General features: G+C 41.0%; 2 protein-coding genes across 9 annotated transcripts in view; both read left to right on the forward strand.

Moving 5' to 3' along the window:
* The first annotated feature begins 3,229 nt into the window (after positions 1–3,229).
* Positions 3,230–11,460, forward strand: MED7 (mediator complex subunit 7). Of its 7 annotated transcripts, none has more exons than XM_026007912.2 (2): positions 3,230–3,305; positions 7,476–11,460. In XM_026007912.2, the coding sequence occupies exon 2, from the start codon at positions 7,493–7,495 to the stop codon at positions 8,192–8,194; it is 702 nt and encodes a 233-aa protein (XP_025863697.1). In that variant the 5' UTR covers positions 3,230–3,305; positions 7,476–7,492; the 3' UTR covers positions 8,195–11,460. The 7 variants fall into 7 exon arrangements, with proteins under 7 accessions (XP_025863697.1, XP_025863706.1, XP_025863731.1 ...); XM_026007921.2 differs by lacking the exon at positions 3,230–3,305 and adding an exon at positions 3,621–3,756; XM_026007946.2 differs by lacking the exon at positions 3,230–3,305 and adding an exon at positions 3,934–4,047.
* HAVCR2 (hepatitis A virus cellular receptor 2) overlaps positions 3,235–15,971 on the forward strand; it is a 37,423-nt gene continuing 24,686 nt past the window's right edge. The window contains exon 1 of one of the 2 annotated variants that reach the window (XM_026007958.2): positions 3,235–3,305. The gene's annotated coding sequence lies outside the window, so the exon portion shown is untranslated. The remainder of the gene's footprint in view (positions 3,306–15,971) is intronic. The other variant, XM_072756759.1, reaches the window with a different exon arrangement.

Below are 15,971 nucleotides of genomic sequence, written 5' to 3' on the forward strand. Positions count from 1 at the left end.
AAAGATAAATTTTTGGAGTTGAGTCTTTGTAGTTGAGTGAAGTGCACTTGAATAAAGATGTTGGATAAGGCGGGGTCTGAGTACAAAGGAGAGTATGTTGCCAGGGCCTCGATACCACCTAGTTCCTACCACGTGGATGAGATCACATGAAGAAGTGAGAACTGAGTCCTGGGGTCAAATGTGCCAAATGTTGCTGCAGGTGGAGTAAAATGAGGACTAGGAATGAGCATGGGAGGTCTTGGTATAGGTTGCATTGAGTAAGGAAAGGGTTAAGGTCTAGGCAGGGAGAAAGAGGAGGCCCCTAACTCCCTTGAGGAGCCTCATGAAGGGGGCTGGAGTTGGGGTGGCTTTGTGACCAGGCTCACAAAAATCCCAGATCTGGAGAAATGCTGAGGCTGACATAACCAGAGATAAGGGAACAAACCAGACCGCCTGGCCCTGAATGTTAGGGAGTATTTTTTTTTTTCCTGTGGGCAGCTACATTGTAATTACAGAAAATGACGATACCTCAAAGAAGTAAGTCATGTTATCAGTAGTCTTTGCTCAAACCAAGCCGGCACAAGAATTTCAAGGCCACATGCTTTCTGGTCAGTTCTCAATAAAAGACTGCCAGTAAAAGCTCACAGTGGCACCCCATTTGGGACCTCTTTCACTCTAGAGAGTTTTTTTTTTCTTTCATTTCTGTTCTCACCTTCACTTAGTCAACTTTTGCGTCACTTCACCATTTGGTGTCCATGGGGTTCATTCTTTGACTCTGTGAGACAAGAACCCTGCAACCCTGTAACAACATTGGATGAATGGGGAAGAAAAGTCTGATTGGGGTATGCTCACAAGTGAATGGATTTCTTCAACAAATACACTAATGTGGTATGGAGATGGAAAAGACTATTAAAAAGAAAACCATAAAGGAGTGCCTAGGTGGCTCAGTTGGTTAAGTGTCTGACTCTTGGTTTTGGCTCAGGTCACGATTTCAGGATTGTGGGATCAAGCCTCCACAGGCCCCATGCTCAGTGGGGAGTCTGCTTCTCCCTCTCACTCTGCCCCTCTCCCTGCTCACGTGAGCATGTATGCTCTCTTTTTCTCTAAAATAAGTGAATAAATCTTTTTTTTTTTTAAAAGAAAGAAAACCACCCCAGGATAGCAAACCAAGACTTAATTGCAGTTTCAACCTTTCCAGGAGTAGAATTTTAAATCAATCAATCTAGAATTTTCTGATCAGCACCAAATGAGGTAATCTATGGCACGGGCCATTGTTCCCCACTCCCAAAGGAAGATGAGGTAATCCTCAAAATAAGGCCCTGCTCTTCCCCCTAAAGGAACATGACCTTGTGTGAAACAAACCTTTCCTTTGCTAATAGCTTCCTTGCTCCACCCTCCTTTCTAGAAAAATGTTCCACTTGGCACAAATCCTTGGAGTTCCCCATTACTTGCTAGATGGGATTTTGCCCAATTCATGAATAGATTAAAACATCCAATTAGATCTCTTAAATTTACTGGGTTAAATTTCTGTTACTTAACAGAAACTTTAGAATCAAAGATTAAAGGTAATTGAAAGACACATCAGCCAGTTACAAAGGCTTATTGGATCCTGAAGCAATTGGTATCCAAATAATGACTTGATTTTTATGATTTTTTTTTTTTTTTTTAAGAAAGGTAAGGGTTGGGGGGGAGCAGAGGGCAGGAGAGAGAGAATCTTAAGCAGGCTGCAGGCTGAGCACACAGGCTGTCTCATGACCTCAAGATCAAGAACTGAGCTGAAATTGAGAATCAGAAGCTTAAACAATTGAGCCACCTAAGTGCCCTTGATTTTGATGAATTTAAATAATTGCTAATTTATTTTATTTTTTTTTAAATATTTTATTTATTCATGAAAGACACAGAGAGAGGCTGAGATGTAGACAGAGAGACAAGCAGGCTCCATACCTGGAGCCCATTGCAGGACTTGATCCCAGGACCCTGGGATTGCGACCTGAGCCAAAGACAGACACGGAACCACTGAGCCACCCAGGCACCTCTACTAATTTATTTTTAAATGATATAACATTTCTATCGTTATGGGGGAAGATGAGAGTCCTATTTTGGATGTGTATATTAAAACAAAATAATGTCTAGATCTAATGGGTATACATTGAAGGTGGATAATGAGCACACTTTTTTTTTTTTTTTAAAGATCTTATCTATTTGAGAGAGGAAGAGAGAGAGAGAGAGAGCAAGAGCAGTGTGAGGGCAGGGGGAGAAGCAGATTCCCTGCTGAGCAGGGAGCCCAAGTAGGGCTTGATCCCAGGACCCTGGGATCACGACCTGAGCTGAAGGCAGAGGCTTCACCCACTCAGCCACCTAGGCGCCCCTCTACTTTTGTATATACTCGGAATCCCGTTCTTTTCTAAAAAATGAAACCAAGTAATCTTACTTTAGAGGTAAAGTTGAAAACTTTTATCAGAATAACAATTTTTTTACGTCCAGTATGCTCTCGTCAGATTTCCACGAATTTGTAAGTTTGTTACTTCTTATGAAAATTGCCTCCCAAAAACTTTGATACATTTTTTTGTTAGTTACCTGGAAATATAGATATGTTTCAATTCCTAAATGAAAATAAATATGAATGTGAAGAAATAGAAACCGAGAATGGTATTAATTCCCGATCACGTTCATAAATATTTCCAGATTAAAAGTAAGTGTAATGTTATTTTGGACAGTAGGATTAGAGTCGATCTAATTTTTAAAAATCGGCTTATCTGTATTTTCTAGTTTTCATGTAAGGCAAACGGATAAGTTAATTTTAGGTGTCAAAAAAAAAAAAAAAAAAAGATAAAAAAGGAGCGAAGCTACCAGTTGCAACTTTTACTGATAGAAAGTACTAGCACAGGGATCCCTGGGTGGCGCAGCGGTTTGGCGCCTGCCTTTGGCCCAGGGCGCGATCCTGGAGACCCGGGATCGAATCCCGCGTCGGGCTCCCGGTGCATGGAGCCTGCTTCTCTCCCTCTGCCTCTCTCTCTCTGTGACTATCATAAATAAATAAAAATTAAAAAAAAAAAAAAACCCAGCCAAAAAAAAAAAAAAAAAAGTACTAGCACAGATACCCCCACGCCCGAGGCCGCCGGCGACCGAACCGCCGAGGGCGGGGGAGATTCGCGCAGGCGCAGTAGCAAGGCATTGGTTGGAGGCGGGACTAGAGCGGCGGCTAAAATACAGTTCTTTCAGCCAATCAAGGGGCAGTGTCAGGGGCTTCTTCCTGGAGGAGGTGGCCGGAAGTCGGCTTTCGGTTGCGGAGGCGAAGGCGGCTCCAGCGTAAAGCCAGAGCTGAGGTAAGTGGGCGGCGACGGCTTGCGGCTTCGTGCCGCGTGCGTCTCGCCTTCCGGACCCCGCGGCTTCCCCAGGGCGGGCTGGGAATGGGGGAAGCCTGGCGCGGACGCGCTCCGTCACCTTCCTCTCCCACGTCCCTCGGAGATGCGGCCTCGCTGCTGCTCGCGGGGAGCCGGGCGGAAGGTCCTCGGTGGGGGGAGCCCTGAGTTCTAGTCCCGCGCCGCGGCTTTGCTGAGCTGGGCGGCCTTGGCGGGCCTCGGCCCCCGGGCCTTGTCCGCGGAGGACGACCGTGCCCGCGCTGGTCGGGGATGGAGCCTGAGGTCGGCCGCGGTAGTGCGGGGTGCAGGAGGCCGCCCACCCCAAGCCTAGTGGCCACGTCGAGGGGGGGAGGCGCTCGGGCCCAGTCACCACAGGCACCGGGGGCGGGGCGGCACCCTGGATGCCTTCCTCTCGGTGAGCCCCCGGCTTGGCACCCACCCGCGGAAGGGGGGCCCGACCGCCGGCCGTGACGCTTGGCGCGGGTTTCAGTGGAGACCCCGCCTCGGAAAAGTTGGGCCCGGAGAAGCGGTGGAGGAATGAGCGGGGTCTGTGCGACACGTCAGGTTGCTTCCGTAGGCGAGCTTGTCCTGGGCAGCGGGAAGGAGCCGGGGTGACAACCGTTGCCGCGGTCTCACCAGCCGCGACGCGGGGCAGGCGGCCCCTCCGAGACGCGGAGCCTTCCTCGCGAATGAAGCTGACAGACGTGTGAGGGAGACTGAGAGGCTTTTTTTTTTTTTTTTTTTTAAAGATTTTATTTATTCACGAGAGTCCCAGGCAGAGGGAGAAGCAGGCTCCGTGCAGACGTGGGACTCGATCTCCGATCCCCGGATCCCCGGATCCCGCCCTGAGCCACCCAGGCGTCCACTGAGAGGCTTTGAAACGTTACCTGTCACGTGGTTGGCCTCTGGGAAACGGCAGGTTGAATAGAGGAGTGCCTGGGGCGTGGGGAGGCGCAGAACCGGGCGCCCAGCTAAAAATGCTTGAGTGAGGCGGAGCCTGGGCTGTCTCTACAGTCGCTTTTGAAGTAACCAGATCAATGCTAATTCTCTGATTTTGGTAGTAATCACATATAAACACTGTTTATCACCCCCACCTCCACCACCCCCCCCCCTCCCCGCAAGCAGTTTTACCCCTTTTTACTCGAGGGCCGCCTTATATTACAGAGAAATGTTTTATCCACTCATATTGATGAAGTCATGGATGATTTCCGACTTTTCCTACTCTTTTCAAACCTCGCTGCATTAAACACCCTTAGTGCACATTTTTATGTACTTGTGACGTAGGACAGATGTTAGGGTTTGAAACCAACAGCCAAGAAAGAGTTCTTGAGACGTCTGTGGTGCAAAAAAGTGGTCTTTATTGAAGCATGGGGGCAAGACCCGTGGACAGAAAGAGCTGCCCTGGGAGAGTGCGACCTCTGCTGGCATCCAGCGCCTGTCGCATGGAAGGTGTTCTAATATTTGTTGAATGATGGAGTATTTGAAATCTCGATAGTCGGTTAGATGAAAAGTGTCCTTTTTAAAACTTTGCTTTTAGAAGTATATTAGTCTGAATATTTTTCTGCTTTTATTCAGCATTTGCATTTTCCTTGTCTTTTTTTTTTTTTTAAGATTTTATTTACTTGAGAGAGAGGGAGCTAGCCCAGCGTGGGGAAAGGCAGAGGGAGAAGGGAGAAGCAGATTCCCTGCTAATCTGGGAGCCGGATGCGGGCTCAATCCCAGGACCCTGAGATCAGGACCTGAATCCATGACTTGAGCCAAAGGCAGAAGCTTAACCGACTGAACCACCCGAGCCCTCCTCCTTGTCCTCTTTTGTCTATTTTTCTGTTTTAAAAAACGGAGGTTAAAAAACAACCTCAATCAGTGGGCCTTTATTGAGGATCTTTTAGGTGTTGAGGTGCTGGAGATGGAGTTGTGTATTAGACAGGCAGTTCCTGAAGTCCTAGTGCCCTCCTTCCGGTGGGAGTGGAGTCAGAAAATAAATTTTTGAAAAGTCAAAATAAAATTTCCAATATTTGCTCTGTTAGCTTGCAGGCATTTTTCTCCCAAAAGAATGGGGTTGTCTTTTAATTTTGCTTATGATAATTTTCCTGTGTGGAATATTTAGACTTATTTTTGGTAGTTAGAACTGTTGGCCTTTTGTAGGAGCCTTAAAACTTGGTAGTTATTTTTGTGTTTTCTTTGTTAGGTTGTGAGTGACACTAAGATGGAAGCAATGCTTTTTTTGTTTATCCTTGATGATGTAGTGTAGTGTTTAAGATATTATGGTTCTGAATCCTTCTTCTACTACTTAATCTGTGACTTTATGCAAGTGGTTCAACCTGAATGCTTTATGAGCCATCCAGGAGACCAGGCAGTTTGGATTAGAGCTAGAAAGTACAGAGTCATAAACACAGAACAGGGCTTCTCCACTTTGGTACAATATTTTGACATTTGGGGCTGGGATAATTCCTTTTTGGGGGCTGTCATACACATTGTAAGTGTTCAGCAGCATCCCTAGCCTCTACCAATTAGATGCCAGTAACACCCCATCCCCCAGTTGTGACAAGTAAAAATATCTCCAGACCTTGCCGTATGTCTCCTGGTGGGCAGAATTGCCCTTGGTTGAGAATGACTGGTAGAAATGGTGTTAAAAGCCATGGAATTAACTGATAATCACCCAAGGGAGAATATAAAACAGAAGTCTAAAACTATTGGCCCATAGACCACAAAGATTGTAGATAGTTCTTTTTGACCTCACAAGACTTGACCATTTCTAGAACTAATTACCAGTATTTAAAAATTGAGAGATTCTGCATGAAATCTGGATTTTTGCCCTCTTTTAAGAAATAAACTGGGGAGCAATGGGTCTTCATTCCCATATGAAAGCTAATGGCTGGAGACTTTGAGATTTGGCATGCTTATTCATCTGAATCATTGTCCCAGAGTGCTTCACTGCTTATGTTACCTGCAGTTTTGGCACTTGAATTTCTGATTCCCTAATTTAGAGTGAGAAGAGGGCCCCCAGAGCAACCCTCTGAGGCATATAACATTAAAATTTGGGTAGAGGAAAGGCACTAAACGGGATTGAGAGGGAGTGGCCAGTGAGATAGGAGGAAAACCTAAATGTAGGCTCATGGAAGCTGAGGGAGAAGGGAAGTGTGTTGAAAAAGAAGAAAATACTGATGAAAGATTGAGTAAAATCACTTTAGAAAAATATCCATTGGATTTGTGGTGATTGTTGATGACTTTGAATAGTTTTTGTGGATTTAGGAGGTTGAGGCCAATTTGGATAATGACAAAAATGAATATGCAGAGGAGTGAATTATGAGTTGGTAAAGTTATAGTAGATCATGATGCCTTTGAGCACTGCCTCCTAACTCCACCAAACCTGCTCATTCACCTCACTCCCAAAAAATCCTTTTCACCATCTTGGCTTGGTAGAAACCCAGGGCTGCTCCACAGTTGCCCTTACTCAGTATCTCACAAAATTCCGAATGTAAAACTGCCTCCAGTGTAGTAGTATTTGCCATCTTTGGTGTTGGATGGTGGTGTTATGGTCGGTTTAAAGTTAACCTGTCCATAAGAAAATGTAGTGTGCATTGCAGGGAAAAAAAGGTATGAAATTGGATCATCATTTCATCAAAGAAGCTCAGGTGATACCAGCTGTCTGAAATACAGCAATGTTAATTTTGTCAAAGTGTTATTAGACTTATAAGTAGGTGTTTGCTTTTGGAATCAATCTATAATATAAAACCAAAAGGATTGTGATACGAGATGGGGAGACAGCATGTGTAATTTGGCTATAGAGAAGTGTAGAAAAGTGATGTAACTAGTGAAGGCTATGGATTCCAGATTTTATTTATAGATGAAAATATACTTCATATATTTTTTTCTTTTTTTTTTACTTCATATATTTTTTGTGTGTGCCAATGAAAGTCTTAAGCAAAGAAGGAGAAATAATTGGATGATTGAAGATATAATGCTAATTAGAAAAAGATGGCAGCCTGTCCATGTTGTTTTAGAAACTAAAGGGATTGTTTTGTCCTGTGCCCCAAACTGCCAAAGAAAAATAAGAAAAATACTGTCTGTAGTCACCCACTGTGACAGGTTAGTTTTATAACTCTACTCTAAATCTTTGGCTTATTTCCATAGGTTCTTGATCTTCCACTATGGGTGAGCCACAACAAGTGAGTGCCCTTCCACCACCTCCAATGCAGTACATCAAGGAATATACAGATGAAAATATTCAGGAAGGCCTCGCTCCCAAGCCTCCACCTCCAATAAAAGACAGCTATATGATGTTTGGCAATCAATTCCAATGTGATGATCTTATCATCCGCCCTTTAGAAAGTCAGGGCATCGAACGGCTTCATCCTATGCAGTTTGATCATAAGAAAGAACTGAGAAAACTCAATATGTCAATTCTTATCAATTTCTTAGACCTCTTAGATATCTTGATAAGGAGCCCTGGGAGTATAAAACGAGAAGAGAAACTAGAAGATCTTAAACTGCTTTTTGTACATGTGCATCATCTCATAAATGAATACCGACCGCACCAAGCAAGAGAGACATTGAGAGTAATGATGGAGGTGCAGAAACGTCAACGCCTTGAAACAGCTGAGCGGTTTCAGAAGCATCTGGAACGAGTCATTGAGATGATTCAGAATTGCTTGGCTTCTTTGCCTGATGATTTGCCCCATTCTGAAGCAGGGATGAGAGTTAAAACTGAACCAATGGACGCTGATGATAGCAACAATTGTACTGGACAGAGTGAACAGCAAAGAGAAAATTCAGGTCATAGGAGAGACCAGATAATAGAGAAGGATGCTGCCTTGTGTGTCCTAATTGATGAAATGAATGAAAGACCATGAAGGATGTTTCTTTTTCTTTTATTTTTCAGTAAATGGCATATATGGTTAATTTGCTTTGGAGAGTTTCAAAAGAGATATAACTAGAAGTCATGTAAATGACTTGACTCTAACTTTATCAATTATGAGATGTCACAGGCTGTAATTTTACTTTATGGCAAGTATAGGCAAATGAGGATATGTATACGTTAAAAGTAATCACCTTAAAAAGCAAAGTGCTGAAATTATGTGAAACATCCTGGTTTTGGAGTTGCAGAAAACATTAAAGATATCCTCAGTAATAGCAAGCTTTCATCTTTGAAAAGTAGGTTTGTTATTTAAGAATGATAGATAAATAAAGGATATCAAGCTGTATAAATGTGAAATTATAAAATCTTTAGATTTATTTTACTTAAAAAATTTACTTGATCTCTAAAAAAGTAGTGTAACGTTAAAAGAGAGGAACCCCATAGATTTATAAAACAGCAATTTTATTTTTCCTCTTGAGTGCTTCTGTAAACACACTATCTCAGCTTCTTGTTCCTACCGTGGGTAGGTCTCATAACCTGTTTCCAGTCACTCAGATAATAAGTCCTTTGAATACTTTTCATTACATTCATTTCAGTAAAATGTCTATGTAATTAGCTATACATTTCCTTTAAAGCTGTACTCAGACTTGCTAAGGCTGGGAGCCTGCAATGAGAAGGGGATTAGTAGCAGAGACTACTAATTGGATTGTGTATTGGAGATGCTTGTTGCCCTGAAATATGGCTTCCATGCCAGGGTCTACATTTTTTCACTCCTTGGGTCTATGTACAGCCATAGGACTAAGCTCTTAGCAATGGAATATGGGTGCAAAACTTCAGGCCTCTTGCATAACAATTTTTTTTTTAAGAGATTTATTTATTCACGAGAAACACAAAAAAGAGGGGCAGAGACATAGGCAGAAGCAGGCTCCCTGCAGGGAGCCTGATGCGGGGCTTGATCCCCGGACCCTGGGATCATGACCTGAGCCAAAGACAGACACTCAACCACAGAGCCACCCAGGTGCCCCCATAACATTTTTTTTTTTTTTTTGTAAGTTCCTCCATTTTCTTCTCAGTTGCTGGTTGGATGGCTACACCTGGGTTAACTTTGGAAGCCACTTGAAAATAATAAAAGTTCAGTCAGGTGGGTCTTTGAATGAGGACTAGGCTCTCCATTTGTTAACCACCCCCTACCCTAGCTGATTTGACTATATGAGTGAGAAGTCAGCTTGTTTTTGAGCACTGACATTTTATTTCTGCATTTTCTTTCCTGCCCTCCATCCTCTCTTCCACCAGGGTCTTTGTAAAGACTCCACTTTGTATCTGAACTTTGCTGGTCTTTCTCTTTATGTAGGTCAATGGTTCTAAGTTTTGTCCAGCAGCATTACCATCACTTGAGGACTTGTTAAAAATGCAGATTCTCAGACCTCACCCTAGACCTAAATCAAACTTGTTGGGTAGGGCCCAACAAGCTGTGGTTTAAAAAAGCCCTTAGGTTCTGATTCACACTCAAGATTAAGAATCACTGATAAAGGAGGCACCTGGGTGGCTCAGTTGGTTAAGCTTCTGCCTTCGGCTCAGGTTATGACCTCAGGGTTTTGGGATCCAGCCTCACATCAGGCTCCCTGCTCAGAGGGGAGCAGAGCTTGCTCCTGCCCACCCCCCTCGTTCTCTCAAATAAGTCTTAAAAAAAAAAAAGTCACTGACAAAGGTAGTACATTTTCCAGATGTCTACTTTTGATTCTTCCCTCAGTTCTTGGTTCCCGGTATACCACTCTTCAGGGGTTTGGTATATTTCTAGTCCTAGAGCTGGCAAAGTCTAGTTTAATATGGCTATATGCCTATTCTTTATGTGAAACATTTATGCATCCTTTTCCTTAAACATCTTGGGAGTGTAGACTGTTGCCAAGTAGATAGCTCTCTATTAGGCCACTAGTTGGCCAAAATTTTTTTCTATATGTGTTTGGTATAGTCTTTGGGCTCTGGGAGCACAGTCCAGATTAAACCTAAAGATTAAATCGAAGAGGGAGAGGAGCCCCCCATCTGCTTGGGGTGGGGGGTAGTTGGATATTGCATAACACGAGCAACTCTCCAAAAAATTTCTTTCCTTTGACCTCAACTGTTTTATAACTTTGAGGCTAAGGGGTACTAGCCCCTTATTTTTGGCTGCTTTTCAGTTTTGGAAAAAACTAAATGAGTCATCTAATGTTACTAGAATCACAACATCATTTATATGGGAGAGTGTGTGTATGTGTGTGTGTGTGTGTGTTTAGGAAGGATTAGGAGTTAAAATTCCATGAGGAATCTTAAATTCTGACTTTGGGAGGATCTGAGGATCTGTTCTTGAAGGTCCAGGTAGCACCTCACCAAAACTAATAAGAGTTCTAATGTGAACTGCAATTACAATGAGATGAAAGAACACTAGTCTGATAGTTTCAAGTTTGAAAGTCATAGTCTTTCAATCTTGTGAGGGTTAAAATACATCTCTGTATACCTAGTTATAGTGAATATTCCTGATAGACTGATTCCTCAAAATGAAATCTCTGGAATAGCCTGGCACCTCTTGAAATTACCGATTCCCAGACTCCAGAGATTTTAATTTCATTGTCCTGGAGTGGGGCTTTGGCACTGGTATTAAGAAATCTCTTGATGACTGTGCGGTGAGTTAAAGGAGTATTGTATTAGTACACTCTGCTTAACTTAGTTGAAGCAAAATGACAAATTTTTGAAAAGATACTATGCAGTTACATGATTAAAGGATAAATTGAACTGTGAAGAGGACTAGAAGAGTCTCCAGGGCAACTGCTACTCAAACTCCATTCAGATCCCTTCATTGTTTCTCTTGTCAGGTTTCTTTATGTTAGCTGCTGCTGCTTTTTTTTTTTTTTTTTTTTTTTTTTTTTTTTTTTTTTTTTACAAACCAGCCTTTTTTGTGAATGTATAGAGAATATGGCTGCTAGCAGTTCCCAAGTTTAAATCTTTGTGCACCGCTGTCAAGGAAAAAAGGAAGACTGGGGGGAAAAGGAGGCATTAACTAGTCCAGAGGGGGAAAATAATAAGAGTGGCATTCCTCATTTCAGCTGGGCCAATCAGCTGGCGCCCGAATCCTGTTAAGAATTTGGCAGTCCCCAAAATGTCCACGCATGGGAGAAGGTAGTCTCCGTCTCGAAAAGAAGTGCTGAGTTTTGTCATACTGTAGATGTCCACTACAAATTGAGCACATGTAAATTTTTGATAAAAATAAACAGGTTGTATTAATCTCTATTCCTAAATTCTCCACCATACTATTCATTTATTAATTGTATTCATTTAGTGAAAAGTGGGGTCCTCTGCCTGACACTGGTCTAGTTACCATGGAAATGGAGAATGGGGAGGAAAATGGAAGAAAGATAAACAAAACAAATGAATTAATTTTTGAAGGTCTGTTTGTGTTTTAACTATTCAGCCATTACAACACTCAGAAGAATCTTGCTTCTCATTTTATTCCTATTGCCTGCTCAAAATTCCTTGTTCACACTATCTTTTCAAGTTACGTTTACATGTTCACATTTGTGAAGGGCTTTGGAAGGGAGTTAAAACTGTGCTGTGCTGTATTTCAGAGAAAAGGCCTGTGCTAACTTCTAAGGTCACTGGAAACAGCAAGTACAAGTGTCCCATAAAGAAAAAGCATGATTTGGGTGAGAAATCATGTTTGGCTGCAACATAGGGAAGAGGTTGGAGCTAGAGAAGCAGATGGAGGGCAGATTAGAGGCTTTAGAAGGTTAAGGGAAGGAGTTTGTTTTATCCTAAATAAGATGGGAAATCTATAGCAAATATATAGAGAGCTTTGCTTAGCACTGTTCTAATCATTTTACGTAGATAAATTTATTTTATCCTCACAGCATCCCAGTAAAATTAGTATTATGGGACACCTGGGTGGCTCAGCCAGAACCCCAGGATCATGAGATGCTCAACCACTGATCCTGGGGTTCTGGGATTGAGTCCTGCATCAGGCTCCCCATGGGGAGCCTGCTTCTCTCTTTGCCTGTCTCTGCCTCTATCTCATGAATGAATAATTTTTTTAAAAAAAAGCATTATGATTTTTTAACATCCATATTACAGATGAGGAAGCAGAGGTTCTAAAAGGTTATATAACTCACCCAAGGTCACCAAGCTAGTGAGAGGCAGAACCAGGATTGAAACCTAGTTTCAAGGCCTAAGCACTCAACCTCCATACTTGAGCACCTTTCTACTGCATCATATAATTTAAAAGTCATAGTGGAGCTTAGAGTGGAATCCCATATTTCAACCCTAAAGTCCATACTCAAGACACTACATAATACTGGATTAAGGGAGGAACAGATTTGTAGATGGAATTATGAACTTCCTTTGAATATGTTAAGGCATTTATGTCTTAGACTTCTGCAGGCATCTTCAGGAGATACTGTTTATAGCGCTAATCTTCCTTAAAAACTGCTGTTGGTAGGTGTTCTACTATATGAAACTAAGGCTCAGTTTTGTGGCTTGCCCAGATGGTGTATCCAAATTAGAATTGAGGTCAGGAGTTGACTGCTTTTTCTGTAAAGAACAAGTTAGTAAATATTTTAGACATTGAGGACCATCAGGTCCCTGTTACAACTACTGAAATATACTATGGTGCAAAAGCAGCCATAGACTATCTAAGCAAATGTGTGTCTATGTTCCAATACAACTCTCTATAGACACCGAAACTTGAATTAAATAGTTTTCATGTTTTGAAATATTCTTTTGATTTTCCCTATTTAAACAAATAATCCTTAGCTTGTGGCATATACAAAAATAGGACAGCTAACTGGATTTGGTCTGGAGGCTATGACCTAGGTGGTTGGATTCAAAACCCTGGAGTGTGCTTACAAAACTAGTAATAACCACAGAAATAAAAATTATAGGATTGTTCTAAGGCCTAAATTAGATTATGGCTACAAAGTACTTAGCACAATTTCTGGTAGTTAGTAAGCTATCAAAGGTCAACTAGTATCTTACCTGATAAGTCCTTTGTCTTCATTTGGCATTTAGACTCCAGAGATTTAAGAACTGTTTTAAAATTGCAATGTGATTAGTCTAACAGTAAGTGGCACTCTTATCTCAAGTTTAGAAGCCGCAGTCAGGGAGTAGGCAGGAGAAACTCAGGTGCTGCTTATGATACTGAGCTCGTTTTTATTCAACAAGTGAGACTTGTTGCCTATGGTCTCTAGCCTACAAAATCTTTTCTCCTGGAGAGAACAGGGGGTGAATTTTTCAAAATACTTAGTATTATGTTGTTAATACAGTCTTTTGATCAGAGCTTTTGTTTCCCCGGACAAGACCTGGGGAAGGCCTTGGTGCTGTTTGTACTGAGTGAATGATGACAGATGCTTCTCACATTTGCTTTACACATATGACCAAGGTCTGTGAATCTGCTGGTTCCCTGCCCCCCACTCTAGATTTGGAGTAAGGGAAGATGTTCAAAGGATAGGAGTCAGGTGGGGAGGCATGGCTGGGCTGACCAGGAATGCGTTATATCAGAACTACAAGGAATGATGTCTTTCGGGTCTTTATTGATTTTTTCATTCATTCATTCAACAAACACGAAGATCTGCTATGAATACCATCCAACTGTTAGGAGCCATTCAGAATGAAAATACTAACATGGAAAGATATTCTAGATACGATAAAAGCAAGTTACTATATGTAGTCTGAGTTCATATTTGTGTCTAAGTATATTCAAATTGGAAAAATAAAAATGATTTTGTGGGTAAAGAAATTGAGACTTAAGAATGTAACTTGCTCTACACCAAGGACACTTCAGCTAACAAATGGCAGAATTAAACCTCAGGTGTAAAAGAAAAGAGAAAGAGCAAGGCATGGTGGATTTGGAGCCCCAGTATTTACTGGCTGTGTAGCCTTAACTGTGGTAATTCTTGTACCCTCTCATAGGGTAGGTACTATTAATGTTGAGAGACTCACTCTAATTCTTTCTGAAGCAGTATATTCAGTTAGGTCTCAGGCTTGCTGATCTACGTGTGCAGAAGTATCTGATCTGGAAGGGCTGAGGGGGGACCTAAGAGGTTTATGTGGTGCATGTGCCTAGGCACTAAGCCATCGCTATTTACGGGAGAGAGTAATAAAGAAGAAGAAAAAAAGGAAGGCACAAATAATAGAAATGAAAAAGGGACATTCCTATACATTTTATGGACAGTATGAAATAATCTGAAAATATTGTGGATAACTTTATATGAATAAATGTAAAAATTTAGACAAAAATAGACAAATTCTTATAGTTACCAGTATTGGTTTAAGAATAGAAAACTTGAATAGCTTTCTAATGATTTGTTTTAAAACATACCAGTAGTCAAATTCTTCTCACAAAGAAAACTTCAAGTTCAAATAGCTTTGCTAGCAAGTTCTACCAAACATTGTCAGAAAAAAAAAAACAAAAAACAAGCTTATTTTATGTAGACTCAGAGAATAGATAAAGAGGGAACATTCTCTTTGTGAGACTAGCATAGATAAAATACTAGCACATTCAACCCAGGAATATGTAAAAATAAAAGGTAATGTTTTATGGTCAATCTGTTTATTTTAGGAATGCAGAATAGAAAATTAGTGTAGTCTGTCATAATAGATTAAAAGAGAAAAATCACTTGATCATCTCAACAGATGTATGAAAGGCATTTATAAAATTTAGTATCCATTCATGAAAAAAAGAAAAAATATCTTAGATATTTAGGAATGAAAGAGAACTTTCCATTCTCTAAACAGTAGCTCCATAAAAGCTACAGAATAATAGATACCCAAGGTGGAAGCTGAAACCTCTTCTTTAAGAGCTGGAATGAAATAGGATGCCTGCTATCAAAACTTCTATGAAATAGGAACTAGATCTCCTTCCTCTCCAGCATGGTACGGAAAATAAAATATAGGATTGAAAAGGAAGAAACTAAACTGTCATTATTTGCAGGAAATATGACTACATAGAAAACAATATAATCCACAGATAATTTATTAATAAGAGTTTAATGGTTGGAGGGGGAAAAGCACCATTCAAAAATAAAAGTGCATTTCAGAATACCAGAAACGATATAAAAACTTAAAAATAAGATACATGTAAAATAGCATCAATAATATAAAGTACTCAGGAAAAACTTAAGGTATAAGTTGAAGATCTCTCTAGGGAAAATTTAAACATTTTATTATGGGATATTAAAGAAAATCTAGATAGAAAACATATTTATGGATTGAAACGCTCAATATTGTCAAAAGGTCAAGTTTACTCCACAACGTGGGAGAAAACACTGTATTCACAGAAGATTAAATCAGCAGAGGACTAGTATCCAAAATATGTAAATATTCATAATTTATATGGATAATTATCAATTTATGATAAAAAACTGAGAATCCCAACAGAAACATGGACAAAATAAGCCTTTCTCCCCTTAGCACTCCTCAAATCCAAAGGGCTCTTGAACAAAAGAAAAAGTAACCTTGCTAGTAAAGAGGAAGATGCAAATGAAAAACACAGGACTTTCAATCTGACAGTGAGATGCCATCATATCCTTTGCCAGTTTGAAAAAAAAAATCTGGCAATACTAAGTGTTGATGAGGTCATGGGAGAGGAGAAATTTTTATACACTGCTGGTAGATGTCTTGGGAAACAGGCATTATCGAATAAATTTCAAAATGTATATCCCCTTTGACCCAATAATCCTACTCTCAGAAGTATACTCCAGAGAAGGTTCTGTGTGTGAGCACTAGGATTCGTGTACGAGAATGTCCAGGGT

Source organism: Vulpes vulpes, chromosome 4 (assembly GCF_048418805.1).
Source record: "Vulpes vulpes isolate BD-2025 chromosome 4, VulVul3, whole genome shotgun sequence".
NCBI lineage: Eukaryota > Metazoa > Chordata > Mammalia > Carnivora > Canidae > Vulpes > Vulpes vulpes.

Excerpts from the sequence above, each read along its gene's own strand:
- MED7 (XM_026007912.2), top strand. The coding sequence starts at position 7,493 with ATGGGTGAGCCACAACAAGTGAGTGCCCTTCCACCACCTCCAATGCAG.